Source organism: Phoenix dactylifera, chromosome 10, assembly GCF_051530095.1.
Source record: "Phoenix dactylifera cultivar Ajwa chromosome 10, Ajwa_hap1_PhDact_Kaust_v1.1, whole genome shotgun sequence".
Taxonomy (NCBI): Eukaryota; Viridiplantae; Streptophyta; class Magnoliopsida; order Arecales; family Arecaceae; genus Phoenix; species Phoenix dactylifera.
In genome coordinates this window covers 6618089-6642434 of record NC_143199.1, presented here as the reverse complement: position 1 = coordinate 6642434, position 24346 = coordinate 6618089, and the positions used below count along the sequence as shown (strand labels likewise).

At 50.4% G+C, this 24346-nt stretch overlaps 1 protein-coding gene across 1 annotated transcript; it reads left to right on the top strand.

Annotated features, from left to right (window-relative positions):
- Positions 1–22677: 22677 nt before the first annotated feature.
- On the top strand, positions 22678–23934 carry LOC148702204 (uncharacterized). Its single transcript, XM_088706169.1, has 2 exons — positions 22678–23351; positions 23490–23934. The coding sequence occupies exons 1-2, from the start codon at positions 22678–22680 to the stop codon at positions 23932–23934; spliced, it is 1119 nt and encodes a 372-aa protein (XP_088562295.1).
- The last annotated feature ends 412 nt before the right edge of the window (positions 23935–24346 follow it).

The following is a 24346-nucleotide window of genomic DNA, read 5'->3' as shown; positions in this document are numbered from 1 at the left end:
GATACTATACATGAAATTTGGCGATTGCCTTCTTTTGTGGCACGCTGGTCCAGAATCAGTAGCTCACCAAATTTGTTAAAGGTATGAGATGGTCTATTATGGCATAAATAATAAAATAGTAAACTAGACCAGAATTTTCCATGTTCTTCTTGAAGTTCTTTTTTTTCCTGGTACTGATGTTCTTCTAGGAGTTTGATGAGAATTTCTTTCACAACCTCTTTTTACATTGTGGAGGCATATATGATTTTGGTTATTTTGGATAGAGAATCTGTTTCTACATATGTAGGCTGTGTTAAGATGATCTTTCTCATCAAGTTTCTTTAGATGAATTGGTCCTTTTTGTTTTCTTTCATTTGCCGTTTGAATTGAGTGAATTTCTGCGCTTCTCTGCCTGTGGTACCACTCTATGATTGTTTATTATTTGAGTCTGCATGAATATAACTTTTTGGAATTCTAGCTCCATGTATTGACCTTCATGTTGTTATGATTGACTGATTTCCATCTAATGCATACAGGAACAGCTGGAGATTTAATGTAGTTTCTTCTCCAAGAACAGGTGCAAATAATGTTGGCTCTAAATATCAGGATTACTTGAAATTATTTGATGTTCCTTTCACTCTGGAGGGTTCTAGTCGTTCTTTTTGTGGTTTCTAGTTTGAACATCAAGATTATGGGGGCCATCTGTTGTGTGGCTGCTCCAAGGAAGAAACCTTTGTTTTCCTGTTACAAGATGAGCGGCAGTCATTCTGCTCATAAGAATGCTGGATGCTCCTCTAGATGGAGCTTTCTACGTGGCAACCGAACTCATACAATGGATGTTTTCGACAACCATTCTGAGTTTTCTCATCACAACAGTGGGAATATTGACTCAGAATTTAAGCATCGCATAGAAACAGATCATGAAGGTCTTCTAGCTGGGAAGACACTGGTAGCAGCTTCTCAGGCACTCAGACAGCTGAAGTCTCCTGAATAATTGAGCATTGGTTGTAGCTCCAAAGTGGCGGCTGAAGGTAAAATATTTGGATTGTGTTATAGGCCGGCCAAGGTTGCTGGTGGCTGGGCAGGCCCTTGGCTGGCCTGCGGGGGTGGCTGGATGGCCTTGGCTGGGCGGCTGGCAGTATCCTGTGCGCGGCCGGCAGCAGGGCTGGTCGGCCGAAGGCTGGGCCGGGCGCTGGGGCGCGGCAGCAGGGCTGGCTGGGCGGCCTGGGCGCGGCAGGGGGCGCCGGCGGGGGGCTGGCTCACGGCAGCAGACGCCTGGCGCGCGCCGCGTGCGGCAGGCCGCCCGGCAGGGCGCCGGCGCGCGTGGGCGGCCGCGGCAGGCCGCGTTGGGCACGCGTGGGCGGCCGCGGCAGGCCGCGTTGGGCGTGCGTGGGCGGCCGCGGCAGGCCGCGTTGGGAGCGCATGCGGGGGCGGCCGGGCGCGGGCGCGTGCGGCCGTGGCCTGGGCGCGGGCGCGCGCGGTAGGCGCGCAGCGCGGCCGTGGACGGGGCGCGCGCGGCCGGGGCGCGGGCGCGCGCGGCCGGGTGTTGAGGACCCAAGCCCGCCGCACCATCGAATTCCTCAACCAATGGAATACCGGCCCAGAGGAGGACCACGAAAGGACATGCCAAGTGCAAAACCAAGGTATGAGTTTACTATTTTATTCGGAAAGCATTGGCCGAAGCATGTTCACACTTGGCCAAGCCTTGGCCAAGCTCCTTTATACTTGGCTAAGCCGGGGCCAAGCTCTTCTCCACTCGGCCAAGCTCACCCGCGTCCGTGCCCAACCAAGCCCGCGCCCGTGCCCACGCATGAGCGCACCCAAGGCACGCCCAAGCACACCTCAGGCCGCTGCTGGGCGCGCCCAGGCCATGGCTGGCCGAGCCCAGGCCGCAGCATCACCAAGGCCACGGCTGCGCACGCCCAGGCCACGGCCGCGGGCGCCCGCTGGCCGCGCGCGCCACAGGCCGCACGCGCGCCCGCTGGCCGCGCGCGCCCGTGACCGCCCGCGCGCCAGGCGAGGTTCGGCCCAGCGAACCTCGCCACAGACCGCGCGCCTTGCGCCCGCCCGGCGCCCGCCCGCGCGCGCCCGCCATGCGCTCGCCCGCGCGCGCCCCGCGCGCGCCCCGCGCGCGCCCCGCGCGCGCCCCGCGCGCACGTGGCCACCATACCGCGCGCGCCAGAGGGCCTGCGCGCGCCCATGCCGCGGCCTGCCGCGCCTGCCACGCGTGCCGCGCGCCCAGGCGCCCTGCCGCGCGGCCTGCCGTGCCCTGCACACGCCTGCCGCGCCCTGCCCCGCCTGCCGCGCGTGCCGCGCGCCCAGGCGTGCTGCCGCGCGCCCAGGCGCCCTGCCGCGCGGCCTGCCGCGCCCTGCACGCGCCTGCCACGCCCTGCCAAGCGCCCTGCGCACGCCAGCGCCCTGCCGTGCCGCCTGCCAAGCGCCCTGCGCACGCCAGCGCCCTGCCACGCGCCTGCGCGCGCCGCTTGCCGCACCTGCAGCGCCTGCCGCGCCCCCTGCGCGCGCCGCGCCTCGGCGCCCGTGCCGCGCCTCGGCGCCCGTGCCGCGCCCTGCCAGCGCGCCTGCCGCGCCCTGCCGCGCCCCCTGGCGCCTTGCCGCGCCCCCTGGCGTCCTGCCGCGCCCCTGCCGCACGCCACAGCCCTGCCAGACCGTGGCCATGCCCTGCCAAGGCCATGCCCTGGCCTGCCCAGTGCCAGGCCATGGCCAGCCAGCCCGGCCAAGGCCATGCCGCCCGCCTGGCCGCCTGCCAAGCCTGCCGGCCATGCGCCCAGCCTGCCAGACCCTGTGCACGCCCATTCCAGCCTGCAGCGCCCATGCTGGAGCCCCTGCCAGACCATGCGCCCCGCCAGTGCCAGGCCCCTGCCAGCGCCCAGCCAAGAGCCTGGCCGCCCATGCCCTGCCGCCTGCAGCCTGCCAGCGCCATGCCCTGCGCCCAGGCCGGCCAGGCCATCTGCCCAGCGCCTGCCAAGGCCATGCCCTGGCCTGCCCAGCGCCAGGCCATGGCCAGCCAGCCCCTGCCAGCCCTGCCAGGCCGTGGCCATGCCCTGCCAAGGCCAGACCATGGCCAGCCAGCCTGCAGCCATGCCCAGCCTTGTCCTGCCGCCTGCCAAGGGCCATGCCTGCCCTGCCAGCACCCTGCTCAGCCTGTCCAGCCTGCTGCAGCCATGTCCATGGCCCTACAGCCACACCCATGCCCTGGCCTGCCTGCCAAAGACCATGCCATCCTGCCAGCAGCCTGCAGCCAGCCATTCCACCTGCCAGCAGCCTGCAGCCCAGCCATTCCACCCTGCCAGCCCCTGCAGCAGCCATGCCATGCCAACAGCCTTGCCACAGCCAGCCATGCCCTGCAGCCATGCCATGGGGCCTGCCAGCCACTGCAGCAACCCAGCCACAGCCAGCCATGCTGCAGCCTTGTGCCACATGCCACCTAGGCCTTGGCTATGCCAAGGCCCTATGAGGCCATGTCTTGGCCACTCCTTTGGGCAGCCATATGGGGACTTGGATGCCTATAAATAAGCCTTGGAGAGGCACATTTGGGAGCTTAGATATTATGTCATATGAATTCTCTTGTATTTCGGCCTTAGGCTTGGGAGGGCTTTGCCCTATTGTATTCGGTCCTTGAGCTTGCTCTTGGACTTGGGCTAGGGGAGGCCAATCATAGTTTCCTCTAGATTTATGCTTGTAGCTTCATTTTTGGAATAGAAACCACCTCAAGCGTTCCTCTAAATATACTTGTGTTCTTGAGTTGTTTTCATTCAAGACAAGGGTCGGGCCAAGCTGCAGCCAGTAGACCCGCCCCTTGCCTTGATTTCCTTGAGTGTCAAGAGTCCGTACTCTACCCGGCGTTACCCCAATCGGCCTAAATCAGCAACTTATCAAGGAGCGCACGCGGAGCTCGCGGCAAGAGTGGTGTGGAAGCTTAGGGCCGAAAGCCTCCCTCCAACAATGGTGCTTTCATTGAGAGGTTTCATTAGGAAGATCTCTTCCTAAGAGGTAACGCCTACAACCCTAAGAAAATTTCAAATTTTATTTTGGGTTAATATGGTAAACATCATGGAGGAGAGTGAGGCTTGTTTGATGAGGGCAAATGAGACCCTAGCAAAAATTAGAATGAATTTAAGGGAGAGGGAAGAAAGAGAGTGGAAAAATGAGTACATGAGGAAAAGAGAAGAAAGAAGAAAAGATGAGAGAAGAAGGGCGAAAGAAGTGAAGAGAGATGAAGAAAAAAGAAGAGAAGAAAAGATAAGGAATGGGGAGTATAGGAGTACTCAAGGAGGAAGTAGCTATGCTAGCCACCATGGGGAGCATGGCTATGGGGAAAGTAGGTGGAGAGAGGGCCAATTGACGATAATAAGAAGGGAGTTAGAGAAGGCCCGGGAGTGTATGAAGCTTGGGGCAAGCCATGATCATATGAGACAACCCAAGAAGGAGCTTTCCCATGCTCAAAAGCTTGAGGCCCAATCCGAGGAAAACAAGATGAGACAAGTGGGAAGCAAAGATGAAGCCACCAAGACTAAAAATTTGGAGGTTGTGTTCATCCATTGGGGAGGAAGGATGCATGAGAAGACTATGCCTAAGTTCCCCGGCGGTATCCACACTTTATCCTTGAGGACAAGGATAATTTTTAAGGGAGGGGGAATGTTGAGGACCCAAGCCCGCCGCACAATCGAATTCCTCAACCAATGGAATACCGGCCCGGAGGAGGACCACGAAAGGACATGCCAAGTGCAAAACCAAGGTATGAGTTTACTATTTTATTCGGAAAGCATTGGCCGAAGCATGTTCACACTTGGCCAAGCCTTGGCCAAGCTCCTTTATACTTGGCTAAGCCTTGGCCAAGCTCTTCTCCACTCGGCCAAGCTCACCCGTGTCCGTGCCCAACCAAGCCCGCGCCCGTGCCCACGCATGAGCGCACCCAAGGCACGCCCAAGCACACCTCAGGCCACTGCTGGGCGCGCCCAGGCCATGGCTGGCCGAGCCCAGGCCGCAGCATCACCCAGGCCACGGCTGGGCACGCCCAGGCCACGGCCGCGGGCGACCGCTGGCCGCGCGCGCCACAGGCCGCGCGCGCGCCCGCGACCGCCCGCGCGCCAGGCGAGGTTCGGCCCAGCGAACCTCGCCACAGACCGCGCGCCTTGCGCCCGCCCGGCGCCCGCCCGCGCGCGCCCGCCATGCGCCCGCACGCGCGCGCCCCGCGCGCGCCCGGCGCGCGCGCCCGGCGCGCGCCCGCCTGCGCACGTGGCCACCATACCGCGCGCCCATACCGCGCGCGCCAGAGGGCCTGCGCGCGCCCATGCCGCACCCTGCCGCGCCTGCCACGCGTGCCGCGCGCCCAGGCGCCCTGCCGCGCGGCCTGCCGTGCCCTGCACGCGCCCTGCCGCGCCTGCCGCGCGCCCAGGCGTCCTGCCGTGCGCCCAGGCGCCCTGCCGCGCCCTGCACGCGCCTGCCGCGCCCTGCCAAGCGCCCTGCCGTGCCGCCTGCCAAGCGCCCTGCGCACGCCAGCGCCCTGCCATGCGCCTGCGCACGCCGCCTGCCGCACCTGCAGCGCCTGCCGCGCCCCCTGCGCGCGCCGCGCCTCGGCGCCCGTGCCGCACCCTGCCGCGCCCCCTGGCGCCCTGCCGCGCCCCCTGGCGTCCTGCCGCGCCCCTGCCGCACGCCACAGCCCTGCCAGACCGTGGCCATGCCCTGCCAAGGCCATGCCCTGGCCTGCCCAGTGCCAGGCCATGGCCAGCCAGCCCGGCCAAGGCCATGCCGCCCGCCTGGCCGCCTGCCAAGCCTGCCAGGCCATGCGCCCAGCCTGCCAGACCCTGTGCACGCCCATTCCAGCCTGCAGCGCCCATGCTGGAGCCCCTGCCAGACCATGCGCCCAGCCAGTGCCAGGCCCCTGCCAGCGCCCAGCCAAGAGCCTGGCCGCCCATGCCCTGCTGCCTGCAGCCTGCCAGCGCCATGCCCTGCGCCCAGGCCGGCCAGGCCATCTGCCCAGCGCCTGCCAAGGCCATGCCCTGGCCTGCCCAGCGCCAGGCCATGGCCAGCCAGCCCCTGCTAGCCCTGCCAGGCCGTGGCCATGCCCTGCCAAGGCCAGGCCATGGCCAGCCAGCCTGCAGCCATGCCCAGCCTTGTCCTGCCGCCTGCCAAGGGCCATGCCTGCCCTGCCAGCACCCTGCTCAGCCTGTCCAGCCTGCTGCAGCCATGTCCATGGCCCTACAGCCACACCCATGCCCTGGCCTGCCTGCCAAAGACCATGCCATCCTGCCAGCAGCCTGCAGCCAGCCATTCCACCTGCCAGCAGCCTGCAGCCCAGCCATTCCACCCTGCCAGCCCCTGCAGCAGCCATGCCATGCCAACAGCCTTGCCACAGCCAGCCATGCCCTGCAGCCATGCCATGGGGCCTGCCAGCCACTGCAGCAACCCAGCCACAGCCAGCCATGCTGCAGCCTTGTGCCACATGCCACCTAGGCCTTGGCTATGCCAAGGCCCTATGAGGCCATGTCTTGGCCACTCCTTTGGGCAGCCATATGGGGACTTGGATGCCTATAAATAAGCCTTGGAGAGGCACATTTGGGAGCTTAGATATTATGTCATATGAATTCTCTTGTATTTCGGCCTTAGGCTTGGGAGGGCTTTGCCCTATTGTATTCGGTCCTTGAGCTTGCTCTTGGACTTGGGCTAGGGGAGGCCAATCATAGTTTCCTCTAGATTTATGCTTGTAGCTTCATTTTGGGAATAGAAACCACCTCAAGCGTTCCTCTAAATATACTTGTGTTCTTGAGTTGTTTTCATTCAAGACAAGGGTCGGGCCAAGCTGCAGCCAGTAGACCCGCCCCTTGCCTTGATTCTCTTGAGTGTCAAGAGTCCGTACTCTACCCGGCGTTACCCCAATCGGCCTAAATCAGCAACTTATCAAGGAGCGCACGCGGAGCTCGCGGCAAGAGTGGTGTGGAAGCTTAGGGCCGAAAGCCTCCCTCCAACACCGGGGCGCGGGCGCGGGCGCGCGCGGCCGTGTGTTGAGGACCCCCGCAAGCCACGCCGCATGAGGAGCAACAATCACACACCAACCGAGGGCCAAAGTAGCCATGCCAACCAAAGAGGGCCATCGGACCACAAGGAGGCCAACGGGGGGTCAAGCCAAGGCCAACTACTTTGCTTGGAAAGCCTTGGCCAAGCCCCTTCATGCGGCCGAGCACGCCCAACCTCGGCCGAGCCAAACATGTGCCGATGCATGCCCAAGCCTTGGCCAAGCATGCCCAACCTTGGCCGAACCCGCCGCGCGCACCGCCCCGCCGAAGCCAAGCCGCAGCCAAATCCTGCCGCGGCCAACCTCGCTTGCTATAGTGCGGCAAGGTTCTGGGGCAAGAACCTCGCCTGCTACAGTGCCCACGCACAGCCAGGCCGCCAGCAGCCAGCTACAGTGCGGCGAGGTTCGGCAGAACGAACCTCGCCTGCTACAGTGCCCGCGCCCACAGTGCCCGCGCGCCCCGGCCCGCGCACGCCCAGGCCCCTGCGCGCCCAGGCCCGCGCCCAGCCACGCGCGCGCCCCTGCCCGCCAGCGCGCCCAGCAGGCCGACCGCCCGCGCGCCCGACCGCGCGCCCGTGCCCGCCCGCGCGCCCGCCTGCGCCCGCCCGTGCGCCCGCCTGCGCCCGCCCGCGCGCCCGCGCCCAGCCGACCGCGCCCGCCCGTGCGCCAGCGCCCACGCGCGCGCCTGTGCGCGCCCGCCAGCCTGGCGCGTGCCCAATCCCAGTCCCTCCCGGACTGGGACACGCCCAACCGGGACGCGCGTCCCGTGCGCCCGGTCTGCGGAACCCATGCAGATCCCACCCTCCATCCTCTTCCATCCAATGGCCAAAAGGCAAGCCAAAGTTCAGCCGTGGGAGGGCCCTTCTTGGGTGATCTTTAGTCATCCATCTCATGCCAATCAACGGTGGAAAAGCCTTGGATCCATGTGAAGACAAATTGCCATGTTTTGTCTAGGGCTTAGGCTATAAAAAGAGATGTAAAGGTCCATTGAGAGGCATGAGGAGTTATTCTAGAGTCATGTGTTAGTATCCCTCATATGCCATAAAAATTTCAAAATAATTTTCAGATTGCGGCGGAAAAACATATGCGGGATCCGTTCATCGCATGAACGTATTTTAAAACCATTCGTTTGTAGATAGATTAGAATTAAATTATTTTAAACCATTTTAAAATCATTAAGAAGATCAGATCTTCACCTTGTGCGGATAGTTGGTCTCCACAAATCTGATTTACGTGGTATTTGATCAAGGCTCAGTGGAAGCCGCACACGCGTCCGGCCTCTACGGGTATCCACATGAGGTAATGATTCGATCGAAGCCTTTGGATCTTTCCGGGGTGCTAGCTCCCTTGCAGAGATGGCTTTAGATGGCTGATATCCTCTCCTTTGAATCAACCTTTGATTGCCTTGAGAGGATGAAGAAGAAGGAAGAATCTAGGAAGAAGAAAACAAGGCCTTTCACAACCTTTTCTTTTTCCTTGCACTAGAACCAAGAGGAGGAGGAAGAGGGCCACGCCAAGCTTCTTTTCTTTCCTTCTCTCTTGCGGCTGATAGGAGGAATGAGAGGGGGATGTTGCTGCCATGATGCACCAGAAGAAAGGATAAGAGGAGGGGCCGAACCCCTCCTCCTTTTAGCTTTACATGAGATAAGGATGAGCTCCTATTTTTAAGGAGCTCATCCTTATCATCTAAATACGGCAGCAAGGAGGGGCTTACGCCCCTCCTTTTTCTTCCACACTCTTCCCAAAGGGAGGGGCGTGGGCCCCTCCCTCTAGTCCATTTAAATCAGCCCCCACTTAATCAAATTAAGTGGGGAGGATTGGGTTCAATACTTGGGTTCAATTCTATTCCAAATAGAATTAGGTGCATGCATTTCCTTTTATTCCAAATCCTAATCCAATTAGGATTTAATTGAACCATGACTCTGTTGAACTCTTCAATTCTAATCCAATTAGGAGTCATGAAATTAATTAGATTAAATTTAAAATTAATTAGGACTTAAGAAAATCCTAATCTAATCAGGACTTGTTCAAATTTCAGCCCTAAGACAATTAGGACGTTAGAAATCCTATTCCAAGTAGGACTCTAATTTAATTTGAAATCCTAATCCAATTAGGACTTCATGAATTCCACTCTAAGTAGGACTCATGATCAAGTCCAATTAATTAAATCCAATTAATTAAATTACAATCTGATTGCAATTATTCCTTCTTCTAACCACTAACTCTTAGCGGGTTTTCATTTATCAATCTAATTGATTATTTGTGATTTCTAATCACATTCAACCATCGGATCGGTCAATACCTCTAATGTGTGTGACCCCATAGGTTCTATTCTGACTGGTAGTGAGATATATTATGATCTCTATCACAATATCATTGAAAACTCCTTTCAATGGGTTGAAACAATTCCAACTCAACTCATCAGGGTTTATCGACCATCAAGATGATCCCTGTGAGTCTCACCATCCACCAGTGACACCTAGCAGTATGTAGTGGCCACCCAGCAGAATAGAATGATGAACCTCTAGGTGCAGTTATCGTATGATACAGTCCTTCTATCGTGGATCCCTACAGACCGGAGGTCATGGATAACTCGTCAAACCCCGTCGTCTGTCATATGTCTAGATTTATTCGACTTGAGTTCGATAGTGAAAAACTCTTTCTCCACTGTATATTATTGCCCTGGCCAAGGTCTTAGAACTCTGTCTAATAAATCACATAGGATCACTCCTCTTCTATCAAGGTCGATAGATTCCATGTAAGTGCATATCCTACTCCTAAAGTGAACCTACTGCAGCCAATCTACACAACAAGGACCCATATGACTAGAGACCATGTATATGTGCAGTCAAACTACAATAACCTCACTGTGAGTAGCCGAAGCACCGCAGGTCAAAGAACTAGTCACACTACTACAACATCAAGTAAGTCACTGACGAGTGGATAGACATCCAAGTGACTTCTTATCTTGGTCACGCTCAGTACCCTTGTTCTCTAACAAGCACCTGCACTCTCACTTCAGTGTCCCTACACTGTGGACTCGAGTCTCGTCCATCCATAAGGAAAGCGATCTGTGCACTGATCGGATCGATCACCATCCTCGTGATGATCCATTGATCAGGAGCATTTAGAAATTAATCACCAATGATACATGGCTCAAATTCTCAACTCTTGAGAATATGTATCATCATCTTATTAATTTCTTGGACGATTCATAGACACATAAACAATATGAATGAAAAGATGCCCATTTATTATTCAATAATAATAAAGTCAAGTACAAATTTATGTCCCAGAATAAATAATGTGTCTGCCAGATTGGCTTTTAGGGCATACATCTAACAATCTCCCACTTGCACTAAAGCCAATCAGCCATATATCTAAGTCCCATCTTCTCAAGGTGGGCTTCAGTCTTCTGCTGACTTAGCTGTTTAGTGAGCGGGTCTGCCACGTTGTCCGCGGAGTTTACTCTTTGTACCTCGACATATTTCTTCTCGAGATAGTCGCGTATGAGGTGGAAACGCCGCTCTATGTGCTTGGACTTCTGATGAGACCTTGGCTCCTTAGCGAGAGCTATAGCGCCATTATTATCGCAGTAGAGTATGATGGCATCTGATGGCATTACATCTAGCTCTGCAATGAATTTCTTGAACCAGAAGGCTTCCTTTGCAGCTTCAGAGGCGACGATATACTCAGCTTCCATGGTAGAATCAGCAATGATCGGTTGTTTGGAACTCTTCCAATTTACCGTACCACCATTGCACAAGAACACATATCCAGATGTAGACTTTCTATCATCAATATCAGTCATAAAATCTGAATCTGTGTATCCTTCTACCTTTAACTCTGATGATCCCCCAAAGATTAAGAACAAATCTTTAGTTCTTCTTAAGTACTTAATAATGTTCTTCACAGCTGTCCAGTGCTCTTCGCCTGGATTCGACTGATATCTGCTAGTGACACTCACAGCAAGGGCTATATCAGGTCGTGTACACAGCATGGCATACATGAGGCTTCCTATTGCAGAAGCATAAGGGATCCTGCTCATGCGTTGAATCTCTTCAGATGTGTTGGGGCACATCTTTTTGGAGAGATGAATCCCATGCCTAAGAGGTAATAGACCCCTTTTGGAGTTTTCCATACTGAACCTCTTCAGTACTTCCTCTATGTACATCTTCTGTGATAGGCCAAGCAACCTCTTAGATCTATCTCTATAGACCTTAATCCCCAAAATGTAGGATGCTTCCCCAAGGTCTTTCATGGAGAACTCTTTTGACAACCAGACCTTGACCGAGGTTAGCATGGGAACATCATTCCCAATCAAGAGGATGTCATCCATGTACAGTACGAGGAACACGACAGCACTCCCACTAACCTTCTTATAAACACACGGTTCCTCTTCGTTCTTGACGAAATCAAACGATTTGATTGTATCATTGAAACGAGTATTCCAGCTCCGAGATGCTTGCTTTAGTCCATAGATGGACCTTTGCAACTTGCAGACCTTGTGATCTCCATCACTGGAAGTGAAACTCAAAGGCTGCTCCATATAGATATCTTCATCAAGATATCCATTTAGGAAAGCAGTTTTCACATCCATCTGCCATATTTCATAATCATGAAACGCTGCGATGGCAAGCAATGTTCGAATGGATTTTAGCATGGCTACAGGTGAAAAAGTTTTCTGATAGTCAATGCCTTCGCGCTGACTATACCTTTTCGCCACTAGCCTAGCCTTATAGGTCTCTACCTTTCCATCCGAACCTATCTTCCTTTTATAGATCCATTTGCATCCAATAGGTACTATACCTTCTGGTGGATCTACTAAGGTCCAGATTTGGTTGGAATACATGGAGTCTATCTCTGACTTATGGCTTCCAGCCATTTCTCGGAATCGATATCTGATATCGCCTCGTTGTAGATATTGGGATCCTATACATGTTCCCTATCTCCCATGAGGAATATTTCCTCGGTATCCTCTACTAGTGTACCTAAGTATCTATCGGGAGAATGGGAGACCCTACTAGATCTACGAGGTGGAGGAGGTACAACGTGTGCTGGCTCTATATGAATAGGTTCTATAGGATCCATAACTCGTTGCTTTTCAGAGACTCTCTCTTCAAGCTCAATTTTCCTCCCACTGCCTCTATCAAGGATAAACTGTTTTTCCAGGAAGACGGCATGTCGGCTCACAAACACATTATGATCCTCTGAGATGTAAAAATTGTATCCTAATGACTCTTTAGGATATCCAATGAAACGAGCACTTATGGTCCTAGGCTCTAACTTGTCTGCCTGTAGTCGCTTGACGTGGGCCGGACATCACCAAGAGATGACCAAGACTCGGCTTCTTACCATGCCATATCTCATACGATGTGGTAGGAACGGATTTAGAGGGAACTCTATTCAATAAATAAATCGCGGATAATAAGGCATCTCTCCAAAGAAACATAGATAGATCAGTAAAGCTCATCATGGATCGGACCATATCCAATAGAGTCTGATTCCTCCTCTCTGACACCCTGTTGAGTTGAGGTGTACCCGGAGGCATCCATTGTGAGACTATGCCATTCTTCTTGAGATAGTCCCGGAATTCCCCACTAAGGTATTCTCCTCCTCGATCTGATCGAAGAACCTTAAGAGTTTTTTCAGTCTGTTTTTCTACTTCATTTCTGAACTCTTTGAACTTTTCAAAAGACTCAGATTTGTATCTCATAAGATACACATACCCATATCGTGAATAGTCATCGGTAAAGGTAATGAAGTATGAATAACGACCCCTGGCTAGCACATCGAATGGGCCACATACATCAGTGTGTACCAGGGTAAGTATTTCAGTGGTCCTCTCCCCATGTCCTACAAAAGGTAATCTAGCCATTTTTTCTTGAAGACAGGACTCACAAACTGGATATGACTCGGAAGTCAATGGGCCAAGAAGCCCATCTTTCTCCATTTTGTTCATTCTGTCCTCTCCAATATGGCCAAGCCTGAGGTGCCACAAATACTTCTGGTTTATCTCATCTCTGGATCTTTTAGATCCTATGGCACTCACTACTTGCTCAGACACATCAATATGCAAGTGATAGAGACTGTCAATCATGAAACCACGTGCAACTAATTTATTTCTGAAATAAATAGAACAGCAGCCTTTGTCAAAAGTCAAAACATGACCATCCTGTGCTAAACACGAAACAGAAATCAAATTCCTGCTAACAGTAGGGACATAATAACAGTCTCTAAGCAATAAACTAAATCCAGACGGTCATCGCAGAGGGTAGGTGCCCACAGCTACAGCAACAACTCTTGCCCCGTTGCCAACCCGAAGGGTTACTGCACCTTCCGCCAGCCTCCTACTTTCCTTTAGACCCTGCATAGTAGTGCACAAATGAGCACTAGAACCAGAATCTATAACCCAACTAGAAGTAGAAGAAACCGTAAGGTTAGTTTCAATCACGAGCAAGTCTAGCATACCTTCAGAAGGTGTGTCCATTTTGTTCTTCAGGCTCTCGAGGTATGAAGGGCAGTTCCTTTTCCAGTGGCCGTCGACGTTGCAGTGGAAACATTTTCCTTTGTCATCAGCCTTTTTCTTATGAACTTCCTTCTTAGGCTTTTTGTCTTTCTTGTGCTTCTTTGTAGGCTTCTTTTTCTTCCAAGTAGACTTTCTCTTGGAACCAGAAGTCAGCTCAGCAGCTAGAACAGAGCCCCTTGAACCTTTCAAGGCCCCTTCAGCAGTTACCAACATATTCAACAATTCGGTCTTAGTGCATTCAATTTTATTCATATAGTAGTTTACTATAAACTGACCAAATGAATCAGGAAGGGATTGCAGGATTAGATCTATCTGCAGTTCCTTATGCATGGACATACCGAGCTTCTCAAGCTCCTCGAGGTCCTTGATCATAGTCAAACAGTGATCGTGGACAGACTGCCCCTCGCGCATCTTTGCCTTGAAGAGCCTCTTGGACACTTCAAAGCGTGCAGTGCGGCTCTGCTCACCATACAACTCTTGCAGGTGAGCCAGTATTTTCCTAGCAGTCTTCATGTTCTCATGCTGGCATTGAAGTTCGTTAGTCATGGATGCCATGATATAGCACTTGACCCTAATGTCGTCATCAGTCCACTTCTGATGCGTCTCACGCTGATCATCAGTAGGACGTGCTGGTAGCCTAGGGATATCATTCTCGAGCACATACCCTAGTTTCTCACAATTCAGAACAATTTTCAGGTTTCTAAGCCAGTCTTTATAGTTGGTTCCGGTCAGTCTGTTGGTCTCAAGGATTCGGGTCAAAAGGTTTGAAGCTGATATTGTGATCTGTAGAGAGTAAAGATTCTAGTTAGACTTTATACTTGAACTTAATTTATTCTAGGGACTTTTAGAATAAATGTGCTTCCACTATTTTCTCGAATCCCTCATACTTCCCTGATGGAGAAACGAAAATCCTACGCAACTAGGATTTCTAGTGGGTACTGCGGTCTCACCGATTTACATGCCGCCTCACCTAACAGTTATTGGTGACATATAAATGGATGAGTGTACAACTCTTGTACAATGCTTCTCAAGCAAATTGCAGTGGTACTTGATCTCTAAGTCATGAAGACCTCACCTAACAGTTATTGGCCTCATTACTTAGTTAAGTCAGACCCACCGTATAACCGCAGAAATAAAGTCGTCATTGGGTCCTCACCTAATAGTTATTGGTGCCCAACCCCACCTTTACCCCACAACATCTCATGTCTAATAGAGAGGTCCAGTCCCCCGATGCAACTTGCCCACTGTGTCCAGCCGAGACAAATCAACACCGAAAAGACCTTAGCAGCTCTACTACGGTGGAAGACCTATGGACTTAATATTGCATAATCAAGTTTTAGTGTTTGCAACTTGAGTTCTTCATAAGAGGTAATCGAACAATTGGCCAGGTAAGCAGGTGGGAGGCTCCCCTTACTCAGAGAGCAAGGTCCTAATTAAGTAACCACCTTATAGGCTTGCCTAGACACCAATTAGATCAATTAATCAAATATGACTAACTCATGTTGGTTCACCCTAGACTGATTAGGGAGGTTTCGATTTAGGTCTCACTCGATCGCGTATTCACATCTCATGCAAATATAAGTCTACCCGCATAGACATAAATATTAAACATCCAGGCATTTATCAAAAATAAATATAATGGTGATGATCATGGATCCAGGATGGGGTTATTTTACAAGCACATGCACGTCAATTGGTTTGATCGTCTTCAACTCTTGACTCGATCTTGCATTCTCTAGGTCCAATTGTGATCAACTCCTTGATCCATCTTCAATCAACCCTTGATCTCGATCCGCGCATGTTGAGCTTGTTGATGTACATATCGATCAACCATCGACGTGCAACACACATCAAAGATTACATCCCAGATTGCTTTAAAAATTAAATAAAAATAAAAATAAAATTACAACCCTTTTCATGAGACACGCAGGTCTCTAATACATGAATTTAAGATGCATGCAGGCATCTGAAAATTAAAATTACATGCATCACAGAACATCGCAGAACATTTCAGCACATTCAAAGGGTCCATCCATGATCATCACCATATGCATCACATGCATAAAAATTATTTTCAGATCTGTAATTTAATTGATTATTCCATCTCATGACTTGCTGATCATGCTAGATTTGACTCTAAACATTTGTAATCACATTATCAAAGCATTAGAATCATTAATCTAAGCATCTAAATATTAGTATGCAGAAAAATCAGCAAGCTGAAAATTCTGCATACATAAATTTCAGCAAGCATAATCCCTTAAATTTCATATCTAAAATGCCTTGAAAAATTTAATTCTAATCTTAATCTACATAACCATGGCTCTGATACCACTGTTAGTATCCCTCATATGCCATGGAAATTTCGAAATAATTTTCAGATTGCGGCGGAAAAACATATGCGGGATCCGTTCATCGCATGAACGTATTTTAAAACCATTCGTTTGTAGATAGATTAGAATTAAATTATTTTAAACCATTTTAAAATTATTAAGAAGATCAGATCTTCACCTTGTGCGGGTAGATGGTCTCCGTAAATCTGATTTACGTGGTATTTGATCAAGGCTCAGTGGAAGCCGCACATGCGTCCGGCCTCTACGGGTATCCACACGAGGTAATGATTCGATCGAAGCCTTTGGATCTCCCCGGGGTGCTAGCTTCCTTGCAGAGATGGCTTTAGATGGCTGATATCCTCTCCTTTGAATCAACCTTTGATTGCCTTGAGAGGATGAAGAAGAAGGAAGAATCTAGGAAGAAGAAAACAAGGCCTTTCACAACCTTTTCTTTTTCCTTGCACTAGAACCAAGAGGAGGAGGAAGAGGGCCACGCCAAGCTTCTTTTCTTTCCTTCTCTCTTGCGGCTGATAGGAGGAATGAGAGGGGGATGTTGCTGCCGTGATGCACCAGAAGAAAGGATAAGAGGAGGGGCCGAACCCCTCCTCCTTTTAGCTTTACATGAGATAAGGATGAGCTCCTATTTTTAAGGAGCTCATCCTTATCATCTAAATACGGCAGCAAGGAGGGGCTTACGCCCCTCCTTCTTCTTCCACGCTCTTCCCAAAGGGAGGGGCGTGGGCCCCTCCCTCTAGTCCATTTAAATCAGCCCCCACTTAATCAAATTAAGTGGGGAGGATTGGGTTCAATACTTGGGTTCTATTCTATTCCAAATAGAATTAGGTGCATGCATTTCCTTTTATTCCAAATCCTAATCCAATTAGGATTTAATTGAACCATGACTCTATTGAACTCTTCAATTCTAATCCAATTAGGAGTCATGAAATTAATTAGATTAAATTTAAAATTAATTAGGACTTATAAAAATCCTAATCTAATCAGGACTTGTTCAAATTTCAGCCCTAAGACAATTAGGACTTTAGAAATCATATTCCAAGTAGGACTCTAATTTAATTTGAAATCCTAATCCAATTAGGACTTCATGAATCCCACTCCAAGTAGGACTCATGATCAAGTCCAATTAATTAAATCCAATTAATTAAATTGCAATCCGATTGCAATTATTCCTTCTTCTAACCACTAACTCTTAGCGGGTTTTCATTTATCAATCTAATTGATTATTTGTGATTTCTAATCACATTCAACCATCGGCTCGGTCAATACCTCTAATGTGTGTGACCCCATAGGTTCTATTCTGACTGGTAGTGAGACATATTATGATCTCTATCACAATATCATTGAAAACTCCTTTCAATGGGTTGAAACAATTCCAACTCAACTCATCAGGGTTTATCGACCATCAAGATGATCCCTGTGAGTCTCACCATCCACCAGTGACACCTAGCAGTATGTAGTGGCCACCCAGCAGAATAGAATGATGAACCTCTAGGTGCAGTTATCGTATGATACAGTCCTTCTATCGTGGATCCCTACAGACCGGAGGTAATGGATAACTCGTCAAACCCCATCGTCTGTCATATGTCTAGATTTATTCAACTTGAGTTCGATAGTGGAAAACTCTTTCTCCACTGTATATTATTGCCCTGGCCAAGGTCTTAGAACTCTGTCTAATAAATCACATAGGATCACTCCTCTTCTATCAAGGTCGATAGATTTCATGTAAGTGCATACCCTACTCCTACAGTGAACCTACTGCAGCCAATCTACGCAACAAGGACCCATATGACTAGAGACCATGTATATGTGCAGTCAAACTACAATAACCTCACTGTGAGTAGCCGAAGCACCGCAGGTCAAAGGACCAGTCATGCTACTGCAACATCAAGTAAGTCACTGACGAGTGGATAGACATCCAAGTGACTTCTTGTCTTGGTCACGCTCAGTACCCTTGTTCTCTAACAAGCACCTGCACTCTCACTTCAGTGTCCCTACACTGTGGACTCGAGTCTCGTCCATCCATAAGGAAAGCGATCTGTGCACTGATCGGATCGATCACCATCCTCGTGATGATCTATTGATCAGGAGCATTTAGAAATTAATCACCAATGATACATGGCTCAAATTCTCAACTCTTGAGAATATGTATCATCATCTTATTAATTTTTTGGACGATTCATAGACACATAAACAATATGAATGAAAAGATGCCCATTTATTATTCAATAATAATAAAGTCAAGTACAAATTTATGTCCCAGAATAAATAATGTGTCTGCCAGATTGGCTTCTAGGGCATACATCTAACATCATGTTGTTTTGTCGGCCGTAAGGCTTGGGCGGCATTTGTGCCGAATTCGGTCCTTAGATCTTGTGTTCTAGGACTTGGGCTAGTGGTAGATCCATCAATCTCCACTAGATTGGGCTAGGGAGAGATCTCTTCAATCTCTTTCTAAATTTCTTTTGCTTTCTTTATTATTGTTCTTCGTTCTTCAAGTTAGTGGAATATAAACCAAGTTTGCTTTCATTATTGATCTTCTTCTTGAGTTATTCCACCGGGCGTTGCCTACAATCGGTCCATCGTCATCGTTTTCAAAGGCACACGCAAGGAGCGCAAGGAAAGGGGCTTGGTGAGGGGCTTTGGACCGTGAGCCCCCATCAAATTGGTGCTTTCATTGAGAGATCCTTTCAAGGAGGTAACGCTTGAATACCAATCTTCCAGATCTGAATTTATGTTGCATATTCTGTTTGATCTAAAGTTAAAATTCAGATCATAGTTGTTGGGGAAGTTCATAAAAATTTTGCATCCTATATTGGGCTTGAATTTGTATTCGATTGGGGGATGTTTAATTTCTGTTTTTATTATTGTAAAACCCCTGTCGGAGGCTGATTGAGTGGTGTACATGTCAGGTGGGTTGGTTCATCCATTGGGTGACAACCGCAGGAGGTTTGGGGACTGGTTTGTGAAGTTTCTGTGTTGCAGAAAAATTGTGCAACAAGGTGTTTGCTTGGGGTGTTAAGAACAGGGTTCTGAAGCTTTGATTTTGAGTTTTGGTGGAGAGTTTCAGAGTTTATTAGTCACTGTAAAAGGCATCCTCACGTGTTGATTTGGTTCTGTTTTGAGGGAGATATTGGTGGTTGAAGTCAGTAGACTGCTGCAGCAACTTTCTGCAATCCAAAAATTTTTGTTCAGCAAGTCTTTGGGGCTTGATTGGGTCTGGTTTTTGGGAGTTAGAGGGGCTGTTGTCTCAGGGTTTTAGAGTCCTAAAACAGAGGGTTAAAAGGAGATGGAGTCCCCCCAAAATAACAACCAAGATAGGAGGTTAGTAGCCCTTGAAGTTAGTTCGACCAATCTTAACCGGGCATTGGAAACTTTGTCCAATACCATGGCTGCAAATATGGCTGAAATAAGGAGAGAAAACAATGCCAACATGGAGAGGTTGGAAAGGAGGATGCTAGAGAGGGAACATAAGAGGGTGCAAGAAGAAGTGCCTAGGTCGCATGCCGCACGGCAGGGCCGGGCAAGGTATGAGAGCGATGCCATGAGTGTTCAGGGTACACATCATGTAGATCATGGCATTAGGCACCATGGGCGAATGGGAGGAAGGATAGAAGCCGAAGGCTTAGTGTTTGAGAGGTGGCTTGATGATGAGCGGGTTAGTAATGGCCATAACAATCATGATGAGGCCGACAGTGAACCCGAAGAACGTCCCTTCCATGCTCAAAGGCCTCATGGCCGAAGAGAACCCATGGTAAGGAGAGGAAGAAACATGCGGGATAATGACTTTGGAGATGATGACTATAGGGGTCCACGGCCTAGAGAAGAAGGGCTTAGGAAACCCAAAATTGACTTCCCAAAGTTTGGTGGAGGAGACCCGTATGAGTGGCTTGACAAGGCAGATCAGTACTTCGACGTTTATGACATCCCACGGGCTGATCGGGTGACCCTAGCCAATTTTTACTTAGAGGGTAGGGCTAGCCGATGGTGGAGGTGGATCCAGGCCTTGTATGAGAAAGAAGGGAGAAGGTTGGGGTGGACTGCCTTTATGGATGAATTCATGAAACAATGGGGACCATCCCCCGTTGTCAATCATCATGGTCAACTTGCAAAACTTAAACAAGAGGGCAAAGTCCAGACCTACATCGATGAGTTCCGGCAATTACAAACTATGGTCAGCGGATGGTCCGACGAAGCCTTGCTTGGTACCTTCATCGACGGCCTCAAACCGTGGCTAGCCAAGGAGATCAAACTCAAACAACCGACGCGGCTACAAGAGGCGATGCGCATGGCGGAGATCCTAGACCAAAGCTACAACCCGGAACAACGTTCAACCAAGGATGGTGCCATCAGCAAGCCCACCAAACCACAACCATCCAAGGTAAATTTCAGATCCAAAGAGATAACTTCAACAGGTTCCAAAAATCAGCAAAGGGAGGTAAAGAAATTGTCACGTGATGAGCTGCAAGATTACATAAAAAAGGGTCAATATTTCAAGTGCGGGGAAAAGTGGAGCCGGGAGCATCGTTGTAAGACCAGCCAAGTCTACGTCCTTGATGCAAGAAGCGACGAAGAGCCCGCTGCATCTGAAAATTCAGATAGCAGCAGCGAGGAGGAAGATCACCTCGAAGAGACCGAACCATGTGCAGAAAATCAGCATGCTGAATTGCCACTCAATGCACTTTGTGGCGCACCAAAACCATCTACAATGAGGCTCATGGCGTGGATCGGCAAGCATGAGGTCTCCTTGTTAGTGGACAGCGGTTCTTCTCACAATTTCATCAACTCAGCAATCGTACGAAAGGTTGGACTCAAAGGTACATCGGTTTCACCGTTTGAAGTCAAAATTGCTAGTGGTGAAAAATTGCTATGTGCTGAAATTGTTAATAATGTAAAGATGAATGTACAAGGGGTGAGAGTTAAAGCCGACCTACATGTACTTCAATTAGTCGGCTTAGACATTGTATTGGGAAATGCATGGTTACGTAGTCTAGGCCGGGTGGTGACCGACTTCGACGCAATGACCATGGAGTTTAAACTCGGTGGCAGAAAGAGGACATGGACGGCCTTGAGCAGCAAGGAAGTACGGCCTTGCGAGGCCAACATGATAGAAAAACTTTGCAAAGGAGGGGCTAGCTGCTTTGCCGTTGTTATGGCTAGCCCGAACCAAGAAGGACCTCTCCAAGATGATGCAGAAATCCAGCAGCAGCAGCAAGCACTTGAGGGGCTGCCACCACCAATCCGGAGGGTGTTAGAGGCTCATCAAAGTGTCCTCCAGAAGCCTACTTCCCTCCCACCACAACGAGACTTTGATCATCCAATTCGGATGAAAGATGAAGCTGCTGCAGTCAATGTTCCACCATACAAGTACGCGCACTTTCAAAATGGAGAAATTGAGCGCCAAGTTGATGAAATGCTTAGCTAGGGGCTGATCCGACATAGCTCGGGTCCCTTCTCCTCACCCGTCCTATTGGTAAGAAAGAAGGATGGCTCATGGAGATTCTGCACCGACTATCGAGCCCTTAACGAAGCAACCATCAAAGACCGTTTTCCGATCGCTACGGTGGACGAGATGCTCGATGAATTGCATGGTGCCAAGTTCTTCACCAAATTGGACTTACGAGCCGGCTACTATCAAATCAGAATGAAAGAGGAGGATGTGCACAAGACGGCCTTCAGGACACATTTCGGCCACTACGAGTACTTGGTGATGCCATTCGGTCTATGCAATGCGCCATCAACATTCCAAGCGGCCATGAACGAAATTTTCAGACCCTACTTGCGAAGGTTTGTCTTAGTATTTTTTGATGACATCTTGATATATTCCAGATCCATGGACGAGCACCTTGAGCACTTGGAGATTGTTCTACGCACCTTGGAGGAGCACCACTTTCACATCAAGCCTTTAAAGTGTGCGTTCGTGCAAGCGGAGCTCGAGTATTTAGGCCACATAATTTCAGCCGAAGGAGTTCGTGTAGATCAGCGAAAAATTCAGGCCATGCTCGATTGGCCATGGCCGAAAGATATCACGGCCCTAAGAGGATTTTTGGGGCTAACAGGCTACTACCGACGATTCGTAAAGGATTACGGGCTGATTGCAAAGCCGCTGACCACCATGCTGAAGAAAGGAGGTTTTATGTGGACCATTCAAGCACGCAAGGCATTTGAAGACCTCAAGGAAGCCATGACACAAACACCGGTACTTGCCTTGCTCGACTTTTCCAAACCGTTCGAGGTCTACACTGACGCTAGTGGCGAAGGTATAGGTGCTGTTTTGGTGCAGGAACGACGACCCTTGGCCTTCATTTCCAAAGCATTAGGGCCAAGGAAGAAAGCTTGGAGCACCTACGCAAGAGAATTGTTGGCAGTTGTACATGCGGTGAAAGTTTGGAGACCATACCTTCTCGGCTGACGCTTCACCATCATCACGGACCAGCAAGCACTTCGCCATCTACTTCAACAGAAGATCGTGACTCCCGAACAGCAAAAATTTCTTGTCAAGTTGCTGGGTTTTGAGTACGACATCATCTATCAACCCGGCAAAGAAAACAAAGTGGCTGACGCATTATCGCGAAGGGAGAACGACCAGATGTTGTGGATGGCTGAAGACATGAATGAGCCGCAGAATTTTTCAGCAACCAGTGGCGTTGATTGGAGGATTTGGGACCGAGTTCGTGAGGCATCAAAGCTTGACGCCCGAGCACAAGAAATCCAAGAAAAACTAGATGCAGCGGCAACAGGTGTTGCAGAATTTAAGGTACGCGACGGTCTGATTTTTTACAAGGGAAATGTCTATGTCCCCGACCAAATACGATCCACGGGCACCCACCGGACTGCTGCAACCTCTTCCCATCTCGAACATGATATGGGAGGATCTGACCATGGACTTCATCGAGGGTCTACCAACAAGCAAGGGCTATGAGGTGATCCTAGTGGTGGTTGATCGGCTAAGTAAGTATGCACACTTCATACCTCTTAAACATCCTTACACAGCCAAGTCAGTTGCACATGCATTCGTGGAGACCATTGTTCGACTCCATGGAGTACCAAGGAGCATCGTCACCGACCGAGATCGAGTCTTCATGAGTACTTTCTGGAAGGAGCTGTTCACCTTGCAAGGAAGCAAACTAAAAGCCAGTTCCTCTTACCACCCACAGACAGACGGACAGACAGAGATAGTCAACAGGACCTTGGGGCAATACCTGCGCTGCTTCTGCCATGAGCAACAATCACGGTGGGAAGCTTTCATACCCTGGGCTGAATTCTGGTATAATACTTCCTACCATTCATCCATTAAAATGAGTCCTTTTGAACTTGTGTATGGGAGACCCCCTCCACTATTGACTACATATGAGAGGGGCACGGCCCGAAGTGAGGAAGTTGAAAAGGAATTATTGGCAAGAAAAGAAGTCCTAGCAAATGTAAAAAGAGAGCTTCGGAAGGCACAAGAAAGGATGAAAAGGTACTACGACCAAGGTCGCCGAGAAGTTGTCTTCAACCCTGGCTAGTTTGTCTACCTAAAGCTGAAGCCCTACCAACAAAAATCATTAAAAGATAAGTTCAGCTACAAGCAATCTCAAAAATTTTATGGGCCGTTCAGAATCATAGAACGCATCGGAGAGGTCACCTACCGATTGGAGTTACCCGCCTCATCTCATCTGCATCCAGTCTTCCATGTGTCGTTGCTCAAGGAGAAGGTTGGTGACCCGACGTTAATTGCACCGGACCTACCCACATTTAATGAAGAGGGTCGGCTGCTTCTACAACCAGTTGAAGCTCTCAAGTACCGCATATGGAGACGAGGCCGAGAACGACGCAAAATCTGGCAAGTCTTGATTCAGTGGGGCGGCTTGCCCAAGGAAGATGCTACATGGGAGGACTATGACGAGGTCTCTCAGAGGTACCCTAACTTCATCCTTGAGGGCAAGGATGTTCTTCAAGGGAGGGGGAATGTTGAGAACCCCCGCAAGCCACGCCGCAAGAGGAGCAACAATCACACACCAACCGAGGGCCAAAGTAGCCATGCCAACTGTTGGGGGGAATAAAGTTTCCCCCCAAATGACATAAATGCCCCAGAGAAGCCGTACAACCTCCGACCCCGGACAGCAGAAGTCAGCGTCCGACCTCGGAACGCTCGGCCACGAGACGACCGACCCCGAGACCTCCGACCTAAGAGAAACCCCGATGTCCGAGGACCGTACTCTAACATCCCTCCGGCATTTATTGCGCATGGCCGCTGTAATCTTCCGGCACACTCAACAATAAATGCGGATCTCCGGCTTACTCCACCATTAATGCGGATCTCCGGCTTACCCCACCATTAATGCGGATCTCCGGCTTACTCCACCATTAATGCGGATCTCCGGCTTACTCCATAATAAATGCGCGTGGCTCCTGACATCTACGGATCCCCAGCTCTCCACGGCAAATCGACCCAGCAGGGTCTAGTCGACTATG